Below are 16,186 nucleotides of genomic sequence, written 5' to 3' on the forward strand. Positions count from 1 at the left end.
AGGACATTCCTGCTTTACAGAGGAGCCAAGACCCGGGGTGTTACATCTTAAATTCTCGGAACAGTCTTGCAAAATCAGGTGGTGTTATTTCCATTTTAGAAATTAGGAAAGTGAGGTCTTGAGGGATTGAGTGACTTCCCCAGGATCACAAAAGTACAGTGTATCAAAGCTGAGTCTGCGCCCAGATTCCACCAAGAAGCAACATTTCACTTTGGTGGTCACCTGTGGCCACAGAAAAAGTTATTTGACTCTGTCTTGCTGAGGTTGATAGGAAAGTTTTAGCAGAAGGAGTTCTTTACATTGTAGTGATCAGTTTTGTGACTTCGTTAATGCTTGTGAAGAGTGTGTGATAAAATTGCAGTGCTCTGATTTCAGGAACCAGCTTTGACAGCATGGATAAATATGATGTGATTAAGGCCATCGGGGAAGGTGCCTTCGGGAAAGCATTCTTGGCTAAAGGGAAATCCGATAGCAAGCCCTGTGTTATAAAAGAGATCGATTTTGCAAAGGTAAAGTGAAGAAGTTCACATTCCTGTTCATTTTCAGTAATATATTCAGCTGGCTTTTAATTTAGGATGAAAAAGAAACTTTTTTTTTTTCTTGTTTGTTTTTATAGCATGAACTTTAAGCCTCAGTTGACTAGGGACGCCTGGGTGGCTCAGTCGGTTAAGCGTCTGCCTTCGGCTCAGGTCATGATCCCAGGGTGGACTGAGCCCCGAGTCGGGCTCCTTGCTCAGCTGGGAGGGAGTCTGCTTCTCCCTCTCCCTCTGCCCCTCCCCCTGGCTGTGCACTCTCTCTCTCTCTCTTTCTCATTCACTCTCTCTCTCAATTAAATAAATAAAATCTTAAAAAAAAATAAGCCTCAGTTGACTCTGGGTTGCTCATACTCCTAAGTCTGTTGTCCAAAGAGCAACCAAGATTTTATTAGAAAAAAAGAGAAGGAAAGGACAGGAAAAAAAGAAAGAAGAAAAAAAAAATAAGATTATATCACCGGTTCCTGTGGCAGACTGAGGGGGGCCTGCAAGGCCTGTGAGAGTTCCCCTCCCCCATTGCTTGACTTTTCTATCTCGCCACGGGCTGGTGCTTTTCCTCTGACTGTATCGCCCTCATCAGTTCCCCTCCACAGAGAGGCCTTCCCCAAATCATCCCCGTGCCACCCTCAATCACTCATTACACCGCCTTGGTTTCTTTTCTGAATAGCATTTATAATGGTCTGGAATTACGCCGCTCACATTTTCTTCATGTGCTTATTGTCTGTCTTCTCCAGCACACAGGGCAGTGCCTGGCACATGATAGATGCCCGGACACTTACTGGATGCATCAAACAAATGGAGGAAAACAGTGTCCTTCTGCTAGTCTGATGATTTTGGAGAGTGGTTAAATATATTTTATTGAAAAGGAATCATTTCTGCTGAATTCCTCTCGGGCAAGTGTTTGTGTCACCCCCTCTAGTGATGTGTTCATATCACAATATATTGGGGCAACAATGCCCATCGCATGCTGGAATTAATTTGAAGTCTTGTTGGGTGTCTCCTGGAGGATTTATAAATGAGAGTAGCAAAAACGTTCCATACAAAATGTGTGCAAAATAGGGCACCTGGCCGGCTCAGTCGCTCAGTTGGTAGAGCATGTGACTCTTGATCTCAGGGTTAGAAGTTCGAGTCCCACATTGGGTGTAGAGATTATTTGAAAACAAAATCTTAAAAAAAATCCCTTTAGTTAAAAAAAAACAAAAACACCCCAAATTATGTGCAAAGTGGACTTGACAAGTTGCGCGGTGTGAGTGTACATAATGCCCCCGAATTGTACATCTGAAAATGGTTAAAATGGCATATCTTTTACGTTCTACATATTTTACCACAATTTTTTAAAGTTGCAAAGGAAAACAAAAGGACTTCCCAAACTTATATTACAGCTCAGGTGTAGATGGTCAGCTTCAGGGAGAAGGATTTATTTAGCAGTATTGGTTGCTCTTCATGGCTCCATGGCTTCTACAAGTGTCCTTTATTCTAGCGGCCTGTCAGAGCTTCCTTCCACATTATTCCGCTCGCTCTCCTTTGTTTATCTGGCTGCTCTTTCTCAGGCCTGTCTGCCCTCTCACCCTGTCTGTGTCCCCCGCCATCTGTTCCTTGCCGACTCGCTTCTCCTTCTCTGGGCAGTCGCCTCCCTCCTGTCTCCGCCGGTGAGCAGACCACTCTTCCAGCTCTCTCTCCAGCCCGCTTCCCTTCCTGCCCCCCGTTCTGCATTTTATCTGCTCTGTGCCGCACTGTGTCCATGACATTGGTGTCCATGAGGTCATCTCTGAGTTTGTTGTCTTCCTTCACATCCAGTGACTTGCTACATACTGTTGACTCATTCTCCCTTTGAGTTTGTTTTCTTCGTTTTGTCAATGCCCTGGGCTGCTTCAGTAGTTTTGCCAAGGCTCCGGCTTTTGTGTAGCAAAATTGTGATAATGCTTCATTCGTGTCCCCAGACCTTCACCGGGACAGAAGTCGTCAAGGAAAAGATGACTAGATGCATTGTCATCTTTGACTACGTAGAAACCTAAAACTGCTGAATGACAAAAAACACCATGAATAAGTCAAAAGGAAGTTGACAGAATGCCAAAAATATTTGCAAGTATTGACGAAAAGTGCTGGCCTTTTATAAATGTATAAAAAGAAAAAAACCCGTACTGAGGAACTCATCATACAGAAACTTCAAACTCATTAGTAAACTAAGAAATACGAATCAATAAAAATCCATTTTTGCTTATACACTTGGCAAGGATTAGAAAGGATATACAAGTGGAGGAAGCGGGCACGCTCTTCAAGCTCTGCTGATGGGAAGGTAAATTGGTATCACTCTGAAGGGAATTCATTAATATGTATCAGAAACTTGGAAGGACCCATGCCCAGTCTGTATTATAGGTCCACAGCATGTTGTAAAGATGAAAAAAAAATCAGGCCACCAAAAGTTATGTGTGTATGTGTGTATATGTGTGTGTGTGTGTCATGTTAACAGTACACACACTCACACACTGACAATGATTATTGTTGAGTGATAGGATTTCACCTCCACCATTCCTCTGTATTTTCAGAATTTTTAATATGGAGCATATATTCTGTTTTTTAAATTATGAATTATATTATTTGTCTTTTTACATATTTATTTATTTGAGAGAGACTGAGAGCGAGAGAGATCACAGAGGGAGAGAGAGACGCAGACTCCCAGCTGAGCAGGGAGCCCGACGTGGGGCTCCATCCCAAGACCCTGAGATCGTGACCTGAGCGGAAAGCAGACTCTTAGCCGACTGAGCCACCCAGGCGTCCCTGAATTGTGTTATTTGTATAGGCAGAGAAAGTTATCTTCATTTTGAAAAAGATAAGGAAAAGAGCACATATCCCTGGATCTACTTTTGGGAGTTTATTCCAAGGAAATACCCAGAGATGAACGGTCAGAAAGCAACTTAAATGTCCAACAGTAGGGGATTGGTTACTTAATTTACGAAAACAATGCAGATCTTAGAAATCATGTTGCAGATGTGTTGACATGAGAAATGTCACGGCTTCTGCTACTTGAGAAAACCGTATGTGTAGAACGAGGCAATCTTTGTAAAAATATGTATTCTCTCTCTTCAGGTATATATATATATATACACACACACACACACACACACACACACACACACACACACACACATACCCGGGCATAGATTCACATACGTATGAGGAAGATGTACTAGATTGTTATTACGTAGGTAGAATGTGGGATCGTGAGTAATTTTTGCCCTGTGCTTTTATATTGTTTGACTCTTCGGATTAGTTTTCACCCGCCGTCTGGTTTGTTTTCCCAAATCCCATTTCCACCTTCCCCTCCATCTACACGTCCTTTGCAGCCCGCAGCCTCTGTGCTCGCCCATGGGGCTCTTGCTTTCAAGAAGGTCTTTGCCTGCCCAGGAGACCTTCCAGGACCTTCCCACTCGAAGTAATCGCTCTCTCTGTAGACTTGATAGCTTTTTATCCGTCCTGCTGCTATGACACTGACTGCCTTCTACTCTGATGTGCTTTGGCTGGTGTTTTTGTGCACGTGCCTTCTCCCCCTTATTAAACTGTGCGTTCTACGCGGGCAGAACGCGTGCCTTATTCGTCTTGGTGTTCTACACAGCACCTAATAATGCTTTGCACTGGTAGGTATTCAGTACATTTTTACTGGGTAAATAATTCAAAGGCTAGATACTTTGAGGCCTTCTAGCTCTGTTGTTCGGCCGGTACATACTGAGGAATTATAACACCATTTTAATTCTAAGGAAAGAAGAAACTATTTGGGAGTGAATCCTCTGTAAGAATAGATATTAATTCATTTCATAGCATCTCTCCCATTCTTAGTGTGGATAATAAAAAGTTGACCATATTTTTCTAATACAGCACTGATTTTTTTCATCCTTTTTCTTGTGAACCGCCCTGGCCTCCGGGCCATCACTAAGGAGAATGTCATGTTAGGCCTTGTTCTTCTCACTTTCCCGTATCTCTTTATGTTATTAAATTTGCCTAGCAACGCCTGTGTCCCAGTATTAATATGTATTGCTTCTTTCTTCCTTTCTACCCTAAAGTAGTTTTTCATTACTTCTTATCTAGAGAAATCTACATTTCCTCACATCTCCAATACCTCTCCATGCTGTAAACTCTATAAATGCCAGAACGTGAATGGCTTATTTTCTCACAGGTACCAAAAGGCTAATATTTTCTCTCTCATCATCCTACTATTATCAAGCATATTCTTTTGATTCTTCTTCTTCTTCTTTTTTTTTTTTTAAGTAAGCTCTACACCCAGCGTGGGGCTTGAACTCATGACCCCAAGATCAAGAGTTGAGTGCTCTAGCAATGGAGCCAGCCAGCCGTCCCTATTCTTTTGATTCTTGCTTCCAAAAATGTGTTGTATATTTTCTTGATTATAAAATAAAAGGGTTCATTATAAAAATTTTTGAAAAGAACTGAAGGGAAAAATAAGACCATTTCAAGGGAAATAAAAATCACTGATAATCTCTCTCTTTAAACATTATGGTAAATTTTTCTCCAGGCTATTTTTAATGCATAAATACTTTATAAGTTACTGGAATGATCGGTGCCATGGTAGATACACTCTTCTATAGCCGCTTTTTGTACTTAGCAATATGTTGTGAATATTTTCTTAAGTCATTCAATGTTTTCGTATAATAAAATGTTCTTCAGGGCTCCTGGCTGGCTCAGTCAGAAGCTCATGTGACTCTTGATCTTGGGGTCATGAGTTCAAGCCCCACGCTGGGTGTAGAGATTACAAAAAAAAAATAAGTAAACTTAAAAAAAGTGTTCTCATATAATAATATTAAATGTTCCCAATAATAAGGGTGATGCTTACCATCGACCAGGTGCCTTTTATACCTGCTGTCACCCTATGTGCTTTAATATATCAACTTATTGAATCCTTGCAACAGCCCTGGAGGTAGATGTCATGGCTTCATTGTATGGGTGAAAGAGCTGAGGCTCCAAGATGTTAAGTGATTTGCTCAACGATGCCCAGTAGCCAACAGATCCTTCCTCACTCTTCGTCTGCTCCTTCTGCTATGACACATTGCCTCCCTTGATTTTTGATGACTGCATAATATGACATCAAGTTAAAAACACCATGATTTAAATCTTTTTCTATTTTCAGACATTTATGTTTAGTTTTTTAGGTATGATTAATGTAATGTACATGTAATATGTAGAATATAAGTCATTTTTTAAAAGATTTTATTTATTTATTTGAGAGAGAGAGAGGGTGTGAGCAGGAGCGAGAGGGAGAGAGAATCTGAAGCAGACTCCCCACCAAGTGCAGAGCCCGACGCAGGGCTCGATTCTACAACCAGGAGATCACGACCTGCGCCGAAACCGAGAGTCTGACGCTTAACTGACCGAGACATCCAGGCGCCCCTAAGTCACTTTTATTAAACAAACTATGTACATATGTTTACCTATGTGTGCGTTAAATAAAAACATTTAGCAATTAACAGCAATTACTCCTAAGGAATAGGAATTCATGGAATGGGTGGGGAGGGCAAGGGGGAGTTTCACGTTCATCTTGTTCACTTCTGTCTGGCTTCAAATATTTTTTTTAAGATCACAGGTGTGTATTATGACAGTAATTAAAAAACTAGTAATAACACACAGTAATGAAGGTTTTTATATGAGAATGCTTGGGCACATTTCTGATTATTTTCTTTGGATAAATTTCTAGAAGAAATAATAAGCCAAAAACAGGAGCATTTTTAAAGTTTCTCAGTACACGTTGTAAAATTGCCTTCCCCCCCAAATTTATATACCTACACCAGAAGTATTTGAGTGCCAGTTTGCTGCTTTTGGATAACCCTAGGTATTAACATCTTCTTGGCTTTGCCTATGTCATAGATGAAACATTGTAGCAAATTTCGTTTTAGTCTTTGTTCTTTAGATTATTGAGTGAGGTTGGATATTTTTTTCTGTTTACACAGTCATTTTTGTTTCTTTTCTGTCTTGTGAGTTGCCCATTCATGTATTTTGCCATACTTCTATTGGCAGGTTTGCCTTTTTTTTTCTTGTTAATTTGCCAGAACTCCTTATGTATTATAAATACAGAAATATCTGTCACAGCTATTGCCGGTAATTTTACCTAACTATAAAAATACGGTCACCTACGTACGTTTGCTTTTTGATTTTGTGTATAACGTTCTTTTGAAAAACAGTAGTTCAAATTAAAGTAGTTGAGTAGCCAAGTCTGTCAATCTCGTAGGAGTAATTCTGTTACTTGTGTTCTGAAACTCACATGTAGCAGCTGTGCAATTTAAATTGGGGTGGAAGAGACAGAAGCGGAGATTTAAATGATTTACGGAAGGTTACATAGGTAGGAGGCGGTAAAGCTGGGATCGAGAACGTTAATGTTTAAAAAATGCTCAACTCTCAGTGAGGATGAGAAATTTGGGATGTGGGCCAGTGTCGAAGAACATTACAGAGGGAGCAGTGGAGAGGAGTGGTGACCTGCGTGCAGAGGCCAGAAGGTGGGGCAGCCAGGCCAGAGGTCGGGGTGGAGATGACCAGTCAAGCGAGGCCAAGTGTCAAGAACGAGGAAGAAGAGGTGGAAGCAAAGTGTGGCCACCGGCACCAAAATGATTTGAAAAATACTGTCAATAGATGATATACCGAATAATAAGAAAAATGCATCAGATCTAAAATGAAGTCACAAGAGACCATTTTTATTTGAAAATAAAAAATGTAGTAATCTTACTACAGAATTTTACTGGTCTGGTTGATATGATATATGACTTTTTTTTAAAATTTCATCTGTTTCTTCTCAGCAGTGATTGCTGCTGGAACGTTGCATTGTTAAAAAGAATTTCTTTGCTGCTGAGAGATAAATATTAAAATAAGTTTCCTCCAGATGCCTAAGTAATTAACACAGTGCCACCAATGCAACTGAACCTTTAATACAGCAGACCTTCACCAGAAATATTTATTTTCTTCTTTACGATTGTCACTAGAAAACCAGTGATTTGATATAGACCACGCTGCTAATTCTAAGACTGTCATTTCCTGCCATTGAAAGATCAGTTTCGGAAGTGTCATTAGAAGCCAGTGAAATCGTGGAGAATTTTAGATGATAGTGAGCAAAAAGCATGTTCTTGAAAATAAGTTATCTTAACAGACTACTCTATCTCTTAATGTAATTTAGATGCCTATCCAAGAAAAGGAAGCTTCAAAGAAAGAAGTAATTCTTCTGGCAAAGATGAAGCATCCCAACATTGTAACCTTCTTCAGTTCGTTTCAAGGTTTGACATTCTAATATTCTTCAAGTGCTTTAATAATAAAGTATAGGCACGTAGACATCTATAAAAGATACATTCCTGAGACCTGTGCATAAATTCGTTTTCGTAAATGGACTCCTTTTCCCATTTACTTAAATCGTAATTTGAGACACTGACTTCACTTCCTCTCTAGTGAGTTTTTGTAGACAACTTTCTTAAGTTTGCTTAAGTTTTCCCTCCTCTCCTTAATTCTTGCTGCATCACTAGTTAATGGCTGGTATATTAGTCTTGCTACAGTAAGAACTCCTAAATTGTGGCCTCCAGTATTCCACATCTATTTCTCACATTACACGTTGGCTGTGAGTGGGCGGGATCTTAAGTCTGGGGTCCAGGTGATGGAGCAGCCCAGATAGGGAGCATGCTGTTCTCCTGAGCGAGAGAAGGGGACGAGACACGGAGCCTGCCGCACGATCGCTCTCAGAGCCCTGCTAGGATGTGGCCTGTTCCTCACTTTCCTTCTGAGCCCCTGTTCCTGTTGGCAAAGCAGCCACACAGCCAACCCCGAAAACGTGGTGACGGGGAGGGTATACGTTGCCTCTGAGAGTTCGTGCTCATGCTGGGGCAACAGGCGGGCCGTGCAGTCCTCTTACAGAGAAGGAGCCAACAGCCACGCACCATGGTCAAGCAAACGGCCACACTAGAGGGGAAAACTTTAAGGAAGCGATTCCCTTGCCGTGGATGCCTGAGTATAACATCTCATCTGCCTTCATCTACCACTTGGCTCCGAAGGTAAAAATACAAAACAAGACATAAAAGGAGCATTGGTCAGAGACCATTCATTCACTTAACAAATTGTTACTAGGTGCTCACTGTATGCCAGGCGTTGTTCTAGGCTCCAGGAATAGAACGGTGAACAAAATAGGCAAAAGTTCCTGTCCTCGTGGAGCTTACGTTCTAGGGGGAAGAGACAGACAATAAACATGTCCACTGTATGTCAGGTGCGTATCAGGCGGTGACAGGCTCTATCTGCCCACAGCTCACTGTGGAGCGTCCCCATCCCAGGCCCCAGCACTGGGCTGGGGGCTTGAATTCACAGTGGTAAGTAGTTCATGGAGCAGGAATGTTACCTGGATGTCTTCAAGCGCCCTCAGGGGTGTACAAATCAGTAAGTAAATATCCATAGCCACTACGTTTTGAGCTTCTATGCTGTGCAGGGCACTCGGTCTCTTACAAAGTAAAATGACTGCTTTCAAAGCAGTTCTCTGTATGGCCCTCCTCAACGGCTGGGTATTTCAAAGAGTTCTCAGGGCTGCTGTGTGATCTTCCTGGGACTGGAGCAGTACATGTGAGCAGGGAGTTGAGTTGTTCTGAACAACTTCTAAAGGGCAGCCACTGAAGAAAGTGCCCTCCGTTCCTATTCTTTGATTCCCAACAAAGCCAGAAGACGATCTTTCTTTTCCTCATTCTTTGGGCTATCACTGTGACTCCCTGTGTCTGGCTAGCACCTGCTCGTGCTCAGGCCTTCTCCGAGATCACGGTTCCAACATGGCGCCCGTTCCGGACCTTGCAGAGCACCTCTGCCCTTGTGCGCGTGTGCCTGTTTACATATGCAAGTCTGAACTGGTTTACCATAGTCCCTTTAAGATAGCAAACCTAATGAATTCTTTTGTCTCCACTTGCTCCTCAGCACCCAGCACATAGTAGGTGCTTAATACACCTTGGCTAAGGAGTACATGGACTAGACCGCTTTCAAAGAGTAAAAATATGTCTTTATGCAAAGTAGACATTTGAGGACCGTTGACATTGGTGCTGTTATAAAATTAGAGGTCATTTGGACAATATAAATGCCCTCCACGGCCTCTGTTTATATTGTAAGCTTATACTTTCTTAGAACAGCTTTATTTTCTGTTTTTAAAGTAGAGTGCCCCTGTGTTTAGGAAAGCTAGAGATATGGGGATGCCTCCCGGTTTGCCTGGCAGGTTTTGGGGACTTGAAACCCGGAGCTTATTAAGATAAAGCCTTTGTTTACCCTCAACAGCTTGTCTCTGAACAGAAGAGCCGTGGCTCTAGTTCAGTAAATGTTTGTCTATAGAAAGCATGAACTTTTTATAAGTTTGAAGCAATTGTATGAAAAACAAGGGAGTGTAGTGAGATTTTCCTACAGCTAAATTAATTCCACTTAATTTCCTTCAATAAATACTTATCAAGTACCTTACATGCTGGGTGTGTTCTGGGTTTCATCAGTGCACACAGTAGGCCAGAATCTCTCCCTGCACTGTTGTTTTCTCTTGCTGCATAACGAACGACCACAAATTCAGTGTCTTGAACCAACACCCATTTATCTTTTCGCAACCCCTCTAGATCCCAGGTCTGGGTGTGGCTTAGCTGGATTCTCTGCTCAGGTCCCACAGCTGGCTCGGCTCTCTCCTCAGAGGCTCAGAGTTCTCTGCCGTGTTTATTCACGTTGTGGGCAGAATTCATCTACTAGGATCATAGGACTGAGGTGTCTGCTTTCTTGCTGGTTGTTCGCTGAGGGTGGTTATGGGCTTCTGGAAGCCAGTTCCCCTTCCTTGCCGTGTGGCCCCTTCAGTAAGCCTTCTTCCACTTGGAATCTCACTTCCTCTGTCCCTGACCTCTAGACCTAGATCTGGATGGCTCCTGTGATAAAGTGAAGCCCCCCGGTAAAATCTCTTTTCTATTAACTCAAAGTCAACTGACTTCAGTGATTTCAGCAAAATCCCCTCTGCCGTGTGTCTTGACATCATCGCGGGAGTGACAGCCCATCCTACTTACAGGTTCCACCCGCACTCCAGGGGAGGGAGCCCACGCCATGTGTGCACTGGGGCCATCTTGGAAGGCTGCCTGCTATAGACTGGGTAGTATGCGGGCTAAGGGGAAAGGGTGGGGAGAAACAGACAATAAATGTAGACATAACTAATAAGCACATTGTATAGTATGTTAGGAGGTGATAAATGCCATGGCAACATAAAAGGGCAGTCATTTGAGCAAAGACTTGAAGAGCCATACTCAACTCTGCAGAAGAACTTTCTAGGCCAGGGGAGCAGCCACTGCAAAGGCATGAGGGCAAGAGCAGGCCTGGTGGGTTAAAGGACTGGCCAGGATGCTTTTGGGAAAGGCAGTCGGCTATGGGCCCTGAGTGTCTGTGCACATTTCTGCCCAATGTGCCAGGAGTGCAAAGCCCTGACCACTGTCTACCCAGATTGTGTTTGTGGTGAGCGAACTGAAGGATGAGACGTCTCCCCCAAGGCAGAGCCGGCCTGTTTACTGCTCCCTAGAAAGCAGCAGCTTCCTCAAGCATGCTGTTCTTCTCCTGTCACGTCGCCCACAGCAGGTGCATGTGTCCATCTAGGCTCGTGTGTTTTACCTCTGTGGAACGAGCGCTAACGTGAAGCTCTGACACCTGCTTTTGCCAAGAGTAATTAAGTCCTTTGCCGCTGGCCTCGAAGTCGCATGTCCCAGCATCCGTGAAATAGTCAGAGGCTCGTAAGAAGGGTAGAATCTCACACCTGGCACAGAGCCCTGTGGGACGTCCGTGTGAGAAGAGTGCAGTGCACAAGGGAGAAGAAAGGAGATGTTTTCATTCTTGATGCTGATTCTGTGTCCATCCATGATTTGGGGTGCTAAATGATTTTATTTTATGGAATGATGGTGGTAGTGGGTGATGGTTCATCAAATCTAGGGGCCATTGGTTACGAGATGCACCGTTAGGTGCTAATTCCAAGGAACAATACCGCCAATTTGACTGTAACACAGTGCTCTTCTCTAGATATTACAAAGGCTTTGTAAGACTTATTTACTTTCTATTACTCTTGTGCATACTAAAAAGGAAACTAGAAGCAGATTAAATTGGTGGAGGGGTTCTAAAAATTATGCAGGCAGTAATAACATCAAGACGGCTGGGCCCACAGCAACCGATTGGAGGATGCCATCCTGATTTGTAAGAAGTGCAGTTTAGAGTGAGTTAATTACAGTAACTGTCTTTTACCTGCTGGAATTCGACACTAGAAAGCTTGCTTAACGTTAGTGCCCCTCACTAGTTTGGAAAGGTCAATGGCCCGTAAGCTCTATAGTTCCAGAACTTGCTGCCCTACCATGTGTCTTGCATTCCCTTTTTAGGGCATCCTTTTCCTCCTTTCTGCATTTTCAAATATTTTATACATGCTTTAAGACTAAACACAGATCTGTCCTTTAATGGAAAGGGACTTTGTCACCTCTGCTCTGAGAACCTCCCAGCTTACTCCTGTGGCACGTAATATGCTGTATTGTAATGCTAGTGTATATTCTTTATTTCCATCACTGAGATTGGAGGCCATGAGGACAATTTGTTTCTTATACCCCTTCTCCCCTCCCCTACGGTGCTTACTTTTTTTTTTTTAAGATTTTATTTATTCATTTGAGACAGAGAGATACAGAGAGAGAGAGCATGAGCAAGGGTGAGGCAGAGGGAGAGGGAGAAGTAGACTCCCTGCTGAGCCGGGGGCTTGATCTCAGGACCTGGAGATCATGACCTGAGCCGAAGGCAGACACTTAACCATCTGAGCCACCCAGGCGCCTCAGTGCTTACTTTTCTTTAAACAGATGGAAAATTTGAGAACATAAATGATCTTGCCAGACAGTTCTAACCTCATTAAATATGAAATTAACAGTGGCTAGTGGGGGGGGTGCATGTTTAGAGCCAAATGATGCTCATTGACCCAGATAGTTTCTTCAAGATGGCTCAGCCATGATTAATCCTGAACCAGCCAATTAACTTCATTCACGGAAAGCCGGTGTAAGGCTGAGTGTGTTGGAGGTGGGTGGGAAGGAAATAAAATGGAACCTTTTTTCCTTAGTTTTCCTGATTTCAACTGTCCTGTGGTTTTGCGACTGCCATTCCTTCATTGCTGAAGTGGCCCTCGCAAGGACTGAGCTATGAGAAACAGCAGTTCTCCTAAAAGTCAGACATTCCTGAAGATAATTGACCCCTTGGATAATTAGGGCGTGTCCAGAAACACCTTCTTCAAACCTTCCTGGACGCTCCAAGTCTGTCCTTCAGTGTCTCTTGTCCTCGTTGCCCTCCAGGGCACAGACTTCCACGGTCACTCTTCTCATGTATGCTGACTGACCCCCCAACTCAACGGTCGCCTCCCCATGCGGGAGGGATGGCTTATGTGCTTTATATTCCCAGCACCTCAACCTTGGCACGTCCTCAGTAACAGTCTCCCGATGAATGAATGGATCTGTCCCCTTTAAGGAGGTGGGAATTGAAGTGTTCTGGGAGAGGAGCACTGAGTTCGTGAGTTAGAGGCAACCGAGGACAGGTGCCGTCAGGATGCTCACAGCCAGTCTATCGTTGGTTTAAGCTCCTTGAAAGAGAGAGGGAGCCAACGATAGCTATTTGGCAAGAGATTCTGAAACTTAGTGGATACGCAGTAACACGAGGCAAAACACAAGGAAGATTAATACTTGCTTTTAAACCTGACTTTATGCCATTTTTGGTGTGTTCCTTAGATGTTTTTATGAAACCACTTAACCACCCTTTATGCAGCCCCTTCCACGTGCCAGCTACCGTGCCAGGTGCAGGGAAGACAAAAGAACAAAGTGTGGACTCTGTCTGCAGGGAACCCACAGAGGAGTGGGAGAAACGAACAACTGAGTAGGAGCCCTTTCTAGCAGGAGCCCAGCTGGCAGTTGGCCGGTTCCGGGAAAAAGCTGGGGAAGCAGGAAGTCGTACACATATTTATTTTCATCTAGAAATGCACAATCATTTGTCAAACTTTGGATGTAAGACTAAGGCCTCATCTTGGATGATGAACACATTGAATAGAGGTCTGAATATTCCTACTTACGTAGGCTACGCCCCTCAGCTCTGGTTTCCAATTTCTTTTCTTTAGAGTGCGGTCAGAACTTACAGGTGATCTGAGTGCACAGTCATTTTAACGCTTTCTCTTATCCAACATTTAGGTTGAAGACCACCCCCCCGCCTTTTTTTAAAAAGCTACTCCCTTTTACTGAGTTCTCCACTGTAGTCGACATAGGTTTTGTAGAAATAATCACATCTCTTTTTTTTCCATTCATTTTTCATCAGTTCATGCAATAATGACAGTAACCAGTCTAATCGGCCTAAACCGATTTGGGGATGAACATAATGGTCTCGGTGAGAATTCGTGGGAACAGAGCATGCTAGAGAGTCTGGTAGCCACCAGTGGTGTAACCCTGAGTGGGCAGCAGTAATGGTAATGACTCTAGAAAGTAGGTCGGACAGAGGTTAGTTTAGAAGTGTCTATTGTGCTGAACAACATAGCTGAGTAAGTGCCATATAAATAAAGGTTACACCCAACTTCAAAGGTCTATTAATTCTTCCTGGGGTTTTCGGTTAAGAGTCATGGCTGCTATTTCACAGCAGATTTCTCATCTCTGGCAGAATTGTGTTAATAATAATTGTTAACATTTATGGAACTCTCATTACATGCAGGTACTGTTCTGAGCATCTGACACGGATTAACTCGTTTAACCTTTGCGACAATCCTCAGAGGAGTTTCTGTATTATTATCTCCACCTTACAGATGAGATAATGAGGCACAGAAAAATTTAAATAACTTGCCCACAGTCACAGAGCTAAGAATGTTAAGTGGTGAAGTGGGCTGGAATCCAGTCCGTCGTGATTCCACAGCCAGCATTTGTAACTATTGTATACCGCGTTTTTCTGTATATTCTCCACTTTTGAGAACACGAGAGGTAATGATGCCTTTTCTTCTAGAGAACAACAGGCTGTTTATTGTGATGGAGTATTGTGACGGAGGGGATCTCATGAGAAGGATCCATAGACAACGGGGAGTGTTATTTAGTGAAGATCAGGTAAAAACACCTCCAATTTGCCTTTTAATGTATATCAGGGGGAATTAAATTTATAATGCCATAAGTACTAGGCCATGTTTATATACAGCATGATTTCTTTTTTTTAATAATTTTTTATTATGTTATGTTAGTCACCATACAGTACATCCTTAGTTTTTGATGTAGTGTTCCATGATTCATTATTTGCGTATAACACCCAGTGCACCATGCAATACCCATCACCGGCCTGTCCCAGTCCCCCACCCCCCTCCCCTCTGAAGCCCTCAGTTTGTTTCCCAGAGTCCATAGTCTCTCATGGTTCATTCCCCCTTCTGTTTACCCCCCTTCATTCTTCCCTTCCTTCTCCTACCAATCTCCCTGCTATTTCTTATGTTCCATAAATGAGTGAAACCATATGATAATTGTCTTTCTCTGCTTGACTTATTTCGCTTAGCATAATCTCCTCCAGTGCTGTCCATGTTGCTGCAAATGTTGGGTAATCCTTCTGATGGCTGAGTAATATTCCATTGTATATATGGACCACATCTTCTTAATCCAGTCATCTGTTGAAGGGCATCTCGGCTCCTTCCACGATTTAGCTATTGTGGACAATGCTGCTATGAACATTGGGGTGCATATGATTTCTGGTAGAGATATTCAAACCATAAAATAGTGGATCAATATTGTTGATAGATTTAGTCCAGAACATGTTGGCAATTGAACTGAAATTGAATCTCTTTTTGAGACAGAACTTTGAGAAAAGATAGTGTTGTATTTTTGGACACTCTCATGGAGGATGCCCTTGAGATCATTCTTCATGGCTAAAAAAATGTGAATGTGGGTGCTCCTCAGCCATTTTAAATGTGACATATTTATAGCTTCACTCTTCTTCCTTTTACCACTTAGTATGCTGTTTTAAAATAGCTATCCCACTTTGCTTAGGAGCATGGAGGCCCTTCATGGCAATGGCTATTTAGTTTCATTGATTATGAAGGGAGAAGAGAGAAAGGCCAAGAGTAATGACCTCGATTCCCATTCTCTCTTTGGACAAACACATTTTTCTTTCATCTTCTGAGCTTCCTCTGGAACCCTCTTGGGAGCTGTGATCTGACAGCAGGAATGTGTGTGTGGAAGGGAATCTGAATCGGGCCTGTGTGATGGGTGGGGCAGGCCACTGCCTCGAGCAGTGCATGGGAATGGCCCGCCATCTTTCTTTTGGCCATTTGTTTCTGTGTCCAGTTTTACTATTTAAGGACCTCACGCCTCTATCATTTCCTCCTCAAGCTAAAATGGAACAGTTTGAATGTACAAATGATTCAAGAATTGGTATCTCTAAACTTTGTAAATTTAATCAACTATCCTTCCTATGCTCATTTACATTATATATTAAATTCAGTATTTGTAGAAACCCTCCTTTCTTCCTGTCTAGGGGTTATTTTGCCGCATTTAATGAAAACTCTTTTCTCCACAAAATTTTGAATTACATTTCCCTTTATTGGAAAAGAATCAAAATTACAACTGAATCTAGCATCTGGAGTATGGCTATTTTTGCTTTTGTTTTCCTTTTTCTGTGGA

The 16,186-nt window shown here is 42.7% G+C and overlaps 1 protein-coding gene across 1 annotated transcript in view; it reads left to right on the forward strand.

Annotated features, from left to right (window-relative positions):
• NEK5 (NIMA related kinase 5) overlaps positions 1-16,186 on the forward strand; it is a 55,141-nt gene that overhangs the window by 461 nt on the left and 38,494 nt on the right. The window contains exons 1-3 of the mRNA XM_040622433.1: positions 1-509; positions 7,702-7,798; positions 14,535-14,632. The exon at positions 1-509 is cut by the window's left edge and continues 461 nt beyond it. Of these exons, the coding sequence (XP_040478367.1) occupies positions 393-509; positions 7,702-7,798; positions 14,535-14,632 (312 nt within the window). The 5' untranslated portion in view covers positions 1-392. The remainder of the gene's footprint in view (positions 510-7,701; positions 7,799-14,534; positions 14,633-16,186) is intronic.

This window comes from Ursus maritimus, unplaced genomic scaffold (assembly GCF_017311325.1).
Source record: "Ursus maritimus isolate PB19 unplaced genomic scaffold, ASM1731132v1 scaffold_10, whole genome shotgun sequence".
Lineage (NCBI taxonomy): Eukaryota > Metazoa > Chordata > Mammalia > Carnivora > Ursidae > Ursus > Ursus maritimus.